Source organism: Oenanthe melanoleuca, chromosome 4 (genome assembly GCF_029582105.1).
Source record: "Oenanthe melanoleuca isolate GR-GAL-2019-014 chromosome 4, OMel1.0, whole genome shotgun sequence".
Lineage (NCBI taxonomy): Eukaryota > Metazoa > Chordata > Aves > Passeriformes > Muscicapidae > Oenanthe > Oenanthe melanoleuca.
The window spans coordinates 38,368,858-38,378,522 of NC_079337.1; the positions used below are offsets into that span (position 1 = coordinate 38,368,858).

A 9,665-nucleotide genomic window follows, 5' to 3' on the forward strand; every position below is an offset into this window, starting at 1 on the left:
GAACCTATATGCTTTTTGTTGTTCTAGAGTTAGTGATGTGTAGTGTTTTCCATTATTCTACATACCAAAAATCTGACTGCACGACACCAGAATTTTTGGAAAAATGTATGGCTCCAAGATACATATAATTTTTTGTATTTAAATTAGATGTAAATAATCCAAAATACATAGACATTGCCAGTCTACAAGAAGGGCTCAGCCCCACTGACTTAGGAGCTGTGAGACTACCACTTAGAAGAAGATCCTGGGAATCAAGTGGGTTTGCATCCATTTAACAAACAGCAGCTATGAAGTGGGTTGTTAACAGGCTGCCTGGGAGTAGGAATAAAAACAGACCTCTGAATCTGTCCTCTTTTAGCAGCATGTGCTGTAGGGCATGCAGTTGGAATCAGATTCTTTGTGGCATCGAAAATAATGCACTTAGTTCAGCAATTGCCCTCAAAATACAGTTTTGGTTCTTTCCTTAACATCTTTGATGTCTGAAATGCACAGCCACACACTGCTTATATAAGGTTAGTATTACAATTGGTAATTTGGCTGACTGGCAGTTTTAGATGCAGCGCCTCATGAGGCATACCATTTATTTGAAAATGTTAGAAATTATTATAAGATAAATATTTTTTATTCTTTTAATTTTTGGAAAATCCTTATTCCACATATTGAGCTTTCTTAAATAAAAATTATTAGACTTGGTAAGGAGCATTCTGCCAGCCTCTAAGCCTAGTATTTGTGGAAGATAGTGTAAAAAAACAGAAACAAGGCAGAGTACTCATTCTTGCCAAACAATTGTTAACTGATTGTTGGCACCCCTAATTTATTTTAACAAAACATAAAATGTATAATAAATAATGTTATCTAATGATAATTTGGTATGCTGTCTGCTTACTGATGGATTTCATTAGCTTTTCATTTCATTGATCCCACATAATCTTGAAGAGGAGCAGATTTCTCTTGAATCAACAAAAATATCTGCCAAATAATTTAAAAGGTAATTGGCCATATAGGTGCTATTTCAGGAGTAGTTTGAAGTCATTACAATAACACACACCAAAAGGACAGGATGTGCTCTGCAGTATGTTTGGGTTTTTTGCTTTATTTTAAAGTATTGATGATGAAGGTGTGACATAAAGCATGTTTAACCTGACCATGAAATTCCAGTTAGTTTAGGCTGGAGATAGGCTCAACTGAGCCTAGTGCAACTCTTATACAGAACATACATTTTCTTTAAGGTTTAGACTGTAAGTTTCTGTATAAGTTTCCTTTGTTGCCAAAAAGAAATCAACTTTGCCAAAAGCTATTATATGTAAAAATGGTATGGTTGCAAAATATAGAACAACTCTAATATTTTTCTCTCTATTTTTCTTATAATTATTCCCTTTCAGATGTTAACAGCTGGCTGGTGACGTTTGGCTTCCATCTGCACAATGCCATCCCTGGCTTCCCTGTTCCAAAGTTTGATTTAACAGAACCTTCTTATGAACTGGTGAAGAGCCAGCAATGGGAAGACATACCAGTAAGAAACAAAACTAAATATATACATTGAATAAGCTAGAGTGTTCCCTTCTATTCAGATCTTATTTGGCATGAATAATTCTGATAGCCAGAACTTGGTACCTTTATCTAGTTTCAGAAGAATTTAAGAAATTACAGGTGGAGAGGTTTTTTACAGATTTGCTAAGTTAGGTACTATTTTATATAAGCTTTTGTTTGCTTTTAGCAATAATAAAAATTTTAAAAGACTATTGTCTTTCAAAATCAATTGAAAGAAGTTAAAGATGCTTTAAAGATGTCTAATTTTCATAGCAGAAACTACAGAGATTATAGTTGTACTAACATTCTGCCTGAAGACATCAACTGAACACTGTAGTAAAAAAGAGATAGGGAAATAAACAAAGAAGAGGTGATACAAAATACAGATAGCAGGCACCACTATAATTATACTTCTTTTATTATTAACCATGTGTTATGGACACCATGTGTTATATGTAAAGATAAAATACTAAAACTGAAATTACCCAAGGTAAAACTATTATATTACATAAAACTCAGGTGCTTATGAAGGTCTTTGAAAGCAAAAAAATGAACTTTCATCCTGAACACCTGCTATGGTTTTTTGATATAATGGAAGAAATCTATGTGAAAGTAAAATCTAAGTCTGCTATTCAAGAAAATTGTATTTATAAATTAGGCTTACTCAAAGATTAAAGACCTATGCCCTCATAGGTCTCATTTCAGTTTAGAAGGAAGAGATAAGAGGCATTAAAATGGGTGATCTCATTCTAAGCAGTCAAAAAAAGATCTCCTTTTACAAGAATCATGATGGAGAATGGTACAAGAATTAAAGATGATACAAACTTTAAAAATCCTACAACCTAATGTAGACTTAGAACCGTGGCCCAGCAGATGGGAACATATGGAAGCTAACTCTGTATTCAGGAAGTTAGTAGGTAGGTAGGTTGGTTGGTTGGCTGGTTGATTGTTTTTATCAGCATGGAACTGAATAATAGGGAAAGACTTTAGAGCACAGCATGAGATTAGGGTCTCCCATGAGCAGCAAAAGCAGTGAAGGAGGAGCATGGCAAGCACTCCAGTTATATTGGGAGATAAGAGACCTGTCATCAGGCATGGCTGTGAAGAACTATTAGAAGTTGTTTAGTTAGGTCTCAAAGGTTAAAGCATGGAATCATCCACTAACATCAGGAAAGGCATACCAGGAACAGAACCAGTCTGGTCAAAGAGATGAGAGCAGACAGCTGGTTGTCAAAAATCTTCCTGAGAGAGCTCAATAACATGAGGAATGCCAGGAGCGTGTGACATGACTGAGCAAAAAGCGTGATAGGAAAACAAAGATTCAAATTCTCAGGTAGGAAGAAGCTGCAACTCTGATATTCACTGGTGAACAAGTAAATGCAACCAGGAGGCAGAAGTAAACACACAAACCACTTGGTATTTTGAAACATTCTGGAATGAGTGAACTGTACTGAGCTCTGAGGACACATTTTAAAAATAAACAAACTTTGTCATTATGAAGTTGCAATAGCATCTTACTGCTCTCATTGATGATTGCTGTCTACAATATATTTTGTGCTCAATAGCTTTCATGTAGGATTTACAACAGCTGAAATCCATACTTGTTAGCAAATGCAGACCAAAATCTGCCACATTCAAGAAGAATGGAGAGTCCAAGTTAATTCATAATTCCCTCAGGAGCTATCTACTCCAGAAAGCTACCCTTCTAGCAAAACAGAGAAGTCTTTGCAAACTTTTTGCCAGGCTTTGATCAGCAGCAAGGCTGAATTAAGGTTGTATGAATCTTAATGACTCCTGCTTGGTCTCCCATCCAGAAATTTAGGAAAACAAAACAGGCTTTTGACACATTTGTCAGCAGTTAATCAAATGGTTTTTCACTAAAAGGAGAAGGGGTCAATTGGAAGATAAACTGGATCATCATCAAAAACTAAGTACTCATTTTTAAAAGTGCAGCCAAAGCTATTTAAATCTTTGTTTCCTGCTGAGGCAACTTCGATGGCAGCTGTCTGCTCCCCACCTCTGTCAGTACAGCTCGTTCACAGCTTGTTGCTGTTAAAACCCAGGGTTAAACCAGTAAGATGTATCTATTCTGCACAGCTGTGAGGTCTCATCCCAACCACAGCTGACCCTGTAATTTGAACTGCCCTGCTATCTAGGTACACTAGCTAACATTCCTGCTAGCTGCTCCTGTTCTTTCAGCTGTCCAGGCTAACCACTGCAGTTATGTTGACAGGTCCCATTCCCCAGCCATCGTCTCTTTTCCAAGAGTGAATCTGGTATAATGGGCTACACACAGCTCTTCCACAACATTCTGCTATCCTAGCTTTTCTGTTAGACTGACTTGTGGGTTCTTTTCATTAATTGACCCTTGTCTTTGCTAGCTATGAACAAAACACTGCTGTATTCAGGGTTGCACCCATCTAAAGTTCTTGGGGAAAAACCCCTTTAGGCAGGAGGCCAATACTTGAAGTGAAATGGAAGGTCACACAGCTGGATTGGCCATAGTCTTTTCACATAACCCCATTTATCAGTTTCTGCAAGTATTTGGAAGAAAGAGTATCAGTCCCCAGTATTCCACCTCACTGGTCCATACCATTAACTTCCCTCCCTTTTACTGTAAAGACTGTCATTACAGTTTGATTTCCCTCATTTCTTTAGCAGCTTGAGGGGATTATGAGAGTCTCCCTGCAGTTTCAGACTGTGGCTACTTGAGAGACTCTTATCTCCTGGCTCAGTGTAAAGAAAGGCTTGTTCCAGTTCTAAAGCACAGCTTCATGACCTGCAAAAATCTCCTCAGTTTGATTGGACTCATGGTAGACAAGAATCATAATTGAAAGAGCTCAGAGAAAGAGATGACACCATAGTAAGATGACACTGTAGTAAGACAGCTCTTAGTTGTACTAACATGACATGGCCTGGCAATGTGCACTGGCAGCCCAGAAAGTCAGTTGTGTCCTGGGCTGCATCAAAATCAGCAGGGCCAGCAGGGTAAGGGAGGGGATTTTGCCCCTCTACTCTGCCTTTATGAGATCTCAGCTGGAACACAGCATCCAGCCCTGGGGTCCCCATCACAGGAGGGACATAAACCTGTTCAAGCAAGTCCAGAGCAGGGCCACCCAGCTGATCAGAGGGATGGAGCACCTCTCCTGTGAGGAAAGGAATTGGGATTGTTCAGCCTGGAAAAGAAAAAGCTTTCAGTAACTTAACTGCAGCCTTCCAGTACCTGAAGGAACATATAGGAAAGATGGGGTAAGACTACTTACAAGAGTAGGTGGTGACAGGACTAGGGGGAACAGGTTCAAATTGAAAGGGAGTAAGTTTACATATTAGGACAAAATTCTTTCCTGTGAGGTTGGTAAGGCCCTGGAACAAGCTGCCCAGGGAAGTTGTGGATATCCCATTACTGAAGGTGTTCAAGGCCAGGTTGGATGGGGTCTTGAGGTCCAGTTGAAGATGTCCCACAGCAGGGGTTTGGAATTAGATGATTTTCAAGATCTCCTTCCAACCCAAACAATTCTGTGATTCTTGTGGTTATGTATTGGCATTGCAAGTCTGCCTGTGCAGCCCAGTAAGTGGCTTTTGAAGTTAAAGCTGATTTTTGTGCAGGTTCTCAGGGAAACAAAGAGTAAAACACTGAACATTAGCAAAATAGTCTTGTAACTCAGCAGAACAAGCAGTATGCAGATCTAATTAACTCCTTGGCACTGTCAGTTGTGGCATATCCTGTTGTCGTCCACGGGCAGCACACCAAGAAATCCTGGCTGTTTGGCATTTAGGGGGCTACAGATGGCTGGTAAAACTTCTGTCTGTTCTTGTTTACAGCCAATTTCTGGAGTGCAACAACAAGTGGCGAGACAAGCAAAGGCTTTCCTTTCCCTGGGAAAGATGGCAGAAGTGCAGGTCAGCAGACGGAAATCCAGTGGAGAAAAGTCATGGCTGTGGTTTGCCACGGTGAAGTCTCTGATTGGTAAAGGGGTGATGCTCGCTGTCAATCAAGGCAAAGTGCAAACAAACGTGCTCAACATTGCTAATGAGGACTGCATAAAAGTGGCAGCTGTTTTGAACAACGCTTACTACCTAGAAAACTTGCATTTCACTGTGGAGGGAAAGGACACGCACTATTTTATCAAGACCACCTCCCCTGAGAGTGACCTTGGGACACTGAGGCTGACAAGTGGGCGTAAGGCCCTGGAGAATGGCATCAATGTCACTGTTTCCCAGTCCACCACGGTGGTGAACGGCAGGACTCGTAGGTTTGCTGATGTTGAAATGCAGTACGGTGCTCTAGCGCTTCACGTCCGCTATGGCATGACACTCGATGAGGAAAAGGCACGGATACTGGAGCAAGCCAGGCAAAGAGCTCTTTCCAGTGCCTGGGCCAGAGAACAACAGAGAGTAAGAGATGGAGAGGAAGGCGCCAGGTTGTGGACAGAAGGAGAAAAGAGGCAGTTGCTAAGTGCTGGAAAGGTACAAGGATATGATGGGTACTATGTACTCTCTGTGGAGCAATATCCAGAATTAGCAGACAGCGCTAACAATATACAGTTCCTCAGACAAAGTGAGATAGGAAAGAGGTAACACACTGGCTTAGCTCAGGCTGCCAAAGAGACTGTGTACCAGTGTCTTCTAAAAAGGAGACCAAACTGTTTTGCTGCATTACTACTTGAGCCTAAGCTTACATCTTTGCTCAGATTTTTTCTGTAGCACAATCCAGACTCTGTAACAAAAAGAGCGCCTTCCAGAAGAATGATACTGCTAATGACAAAACTTTTTTTTCTCAATGACCTTAAAGGTGATCTGCTTTAAAGAATATGTTTACATATGCATATCGCTGCACTCAAGTTGGACTGAAAAGTATTAAAAAAGAAAAAAGAAGAAAAAAAGAAAATAAAAAGGCCTACAGATTTTGCAACAGGCTGTTTCTTTGAGGCACTGTATTTAAATAACATACAGACCCATACAGTGTTTCCAAATAGTACTGAATTGTTGACCTTTGCTTATGAGAAGTAGTCTCTCTCTTTCTCTCTCTCTTTTTCTCTTTCTCACTGCATAGGACGTGGTATATATCTGTTAATTTTAAAACACGGGGCAAAAATTACTGTTTATAGACAACCCAACTGCATTAAACTGTGCTGCTTTATAAAAGGACATTGGCACAAGTGACTTACACTACCATGGGAATTTAATAATGGATTTTACAATGCTAACATGGTTTGCCTTGGGGGGAAAATGGCAAGTAGAATCCTTGTTGCATATAAGCAAAGGAAACCCTGATTTTTTTGTAAATTATGTGAGACAAGTTGTTTATGGATTTTTATATGAATTACAATTTACTGTACATCAAATATTAGTCTCAGAGGAGTTAATTTATGTAAAGTGTTTAAAAAAGTTTATACTTAAAAATAAAATGATAAAAACATGTGCTGTGTGTGATTTTTTTTAAAGAAAAAGGAATTGCACCTTTTATGTTATAGCTGTACAGTATAAAGGATTATATTGTAGAGATATAACAGTGAATACTAATGTCCAAAAGTGTTAATATTTTTGTATTAGGTTTAAAGCTGTGCATCTATCACTCTTCTGATAGGATGGGACACTCCACAAAGTGGCTGGCTGAATCAGACCACAGCTCCCTCCCCTCCCTCTCCTGTCACCCAGGCCAGTGCCACTTCATCAGTCATTGTTAGAAGGCACAGTAACCAAATAAGTCTAATTTAGTATGATGGAAGACTTTAATAGGTTGGGGTTTCCTTGTCTTTTTCCAGCCCTAATGTAATAAATGGACATTTACTCATACCAGGTGGGGTTTCTGTTGGTTTTTTAGACGCTTTGTTTCACAATGGAGGAATAGTGTCTCAGGTGCTTGGCAAATTGTATGTAGAAGAAGAAGAAGAAATGTAGTTTCATCCAGTTATGTCAACTTTGTCTTCTGTATAATACAGCTCTTTTAGGTGTTAATAACTCCAGATAGAAGAAGCGTACCTCTGACCTGATGCTACAGAATTGCTCTTTAGACAGGCAGGCTGTTCAGTGGGTTCATCTCCTGGCCTTCAGCTGGCAGATCAAATCTGATTACTGTGAACACAGCCTGGGGATGGAGAGGAAGGTCCAGTTCTAGTGCCTAGTCTGCATCTCCACACCACTGCATAGATTTGGCATGCTCTGCTCCAAGGCCCAGTATATTTGCTGCAGGAAGAACTGAAGTGTGCAGCTGGTTCCTTGTAGGAAGCCTGTGGTGGCATCTATGGCATCTGTTATCTTGGCTGAAACCATTCTTAGAGCTTCAGTCTCATAAGCACTAAATTCAGCCACAAAAATAAATATTTTTAAGATGAGACAAAATTGGGGGTTTTGATGTTCATTGAAATATACACAGTATTTCTATCCATGTATTATAATGACAGAACATAGTAAGTGAACGTGTCTTAACTATGAATGGTTCAAGTGGATGTAATAAAAATAGTTTTCTAACTGCTTTGTATTCTGAGAGTCTATGGTATTACATACTCTAAATTGCACATTAGGATTGTTTGATAAACAGATTTGAATTTCTCCCAGCCAAGTCGCTACCGAATCTACAGTATCAGTGCTATTACTGTATGTGTGTATTTGGTAGAGCATACAGAACTAATTACACATATAATGAATGCTAATCATCTATTAGAATTAAAGCACAGATTAGTTGTTAGTACCTTTACCCTTGAAGCTTGAGGGCCCTAAATTTAGAGAGGATGGTTTGTCAGACCCCAGAGGCGTGTCATTGATCTACGTATTCTTTTTAAAAGATGTAAAATGCTAGGTGTTTGCAGTTCTGTTGGGTGGCTCTTCCACAGCACTGTATTTAGCATGCTGTAAGTGCTCTCTGTTGAAATAGGCTCATATTCTAAATTATGTCCAATGTTTCTGTTCTGTTTGAATATGAAAAGCTTGTATAACATGTCAACATTGAAATATATCTTCTACTTGGCGCATACCAGTCCCTTCTCCTTTGTTCTGGCACCAATAAACAACAAATTATAGTATCTGTTGGTGATCATTTTAGATACAGTCAAATCAAGCCAATTAGTGGCCTTGTTAGTAGGTATAATGAGCCTATTTCTTGCTAAAAAAGACTTGTGATCTGGACATGCTCCTGCAGGAAATAGTGACCTTGGGGAATATAGGAACAAAAGATCTTTTTAAAGAAAAAATATGCATAATTGAAGAAGCATATTACAAAAAATAAGAAAAAAAGAAAGGAGATTCTAAGTATTTTAGACAATGCCAGTCAAAATGCTATCCTGATATTTTGAGATGTATATTTCGTCTGATTTGTATTGTTCTTTTAATTTGCCTTCTTAACTTTATATGTGTCCTGAATTTTCCACAAATTGATAACTATAGATTGCATCTAGGCTTTCCAATAAAAGCCAACCCAACGTGTGTGTGTGTGTGTGTTTATATTTGAGTTTTTTAATCTGTATGTCAGATATTGCATCTGTGCTGCCGCTTTTCTCACATCGAAGAAGCAAAGTGATCCCCTTGCTCTGGTATTGATTCATTTGCTTCACAGTTGGCAGTATCTTTTTTTTACTCTATCCAATGGCTTCATCTGCTAACTCAGCAAACTGAATTACTCCATGGGATCTCTCAGGGGGCCTACTTTAGAGAAAACATTAAATATACCTCACAAAACCAAATCTTTCCTAGATAAGGAAAGCCAAAGAATAAAAAACAAATTGCTTAGAACTGTTTTCTCTCATATCCTCCTGAGTAAAAATATGACAAAAGGTACTTGATTATAGAGAATTAGACTGGCACTGATAGTTACATATATACACAGAAGAGATCCTTCAACCTGCTTTTAGGCCCCCTTTGCAGAAACTGCTGACTTCAGCACTGCTCTTTGTCAAGAGACTGCTTTCATTTTCGTTGGAACAGGCAGACTTCACCACACTCACTTTGTAGTGACAACCTTGAGTTGGTAATGTGTTGATCAGGTCTCTGCTTAGCTAACTATGGCCTAATTTTGTTATTTAAAAAAAAACCAAAAAAAACAGTAAGAGATCTTTGTATGTTCACACTTGGGAGGTGAGAGATTTGCATTTGACAAGGGGGGGAAAAATGCCAGTTACCATTGCCACTCTTCTGAGGCA

The 9,665-nt window shown here is 39.0% G+C and overlaps 1 protein-coding gene across 1 annotated transcript in view; it reads left to right on the top strand.

Annotated features, from left to right (window-relative positions):
- TENM3 (teneurin transmembrane protein 3) overlaps nt 1-8,921 on the top strand; it is a 347,891-nt gene extending 338,970 nt beyond the window's left edge. The window contains exons 31-32 of the mRNA XM_056490446.1: nt 1,383-1,513; nt 5,353-8,921. Coding sequence (XP_056346421.1) covers nt 1,383-1,513; nt 5,353-6,108 — 887 coding nt within the window. The 3' untranslated portion in view covers nt 6,109-8,921. The remainder of the gene's footprint in view (nt 1-1,382; nt 1,514-5,352) is intronic.
- Nucleotides 8,922-9,665: the final 744 nt, after the last annotated feature.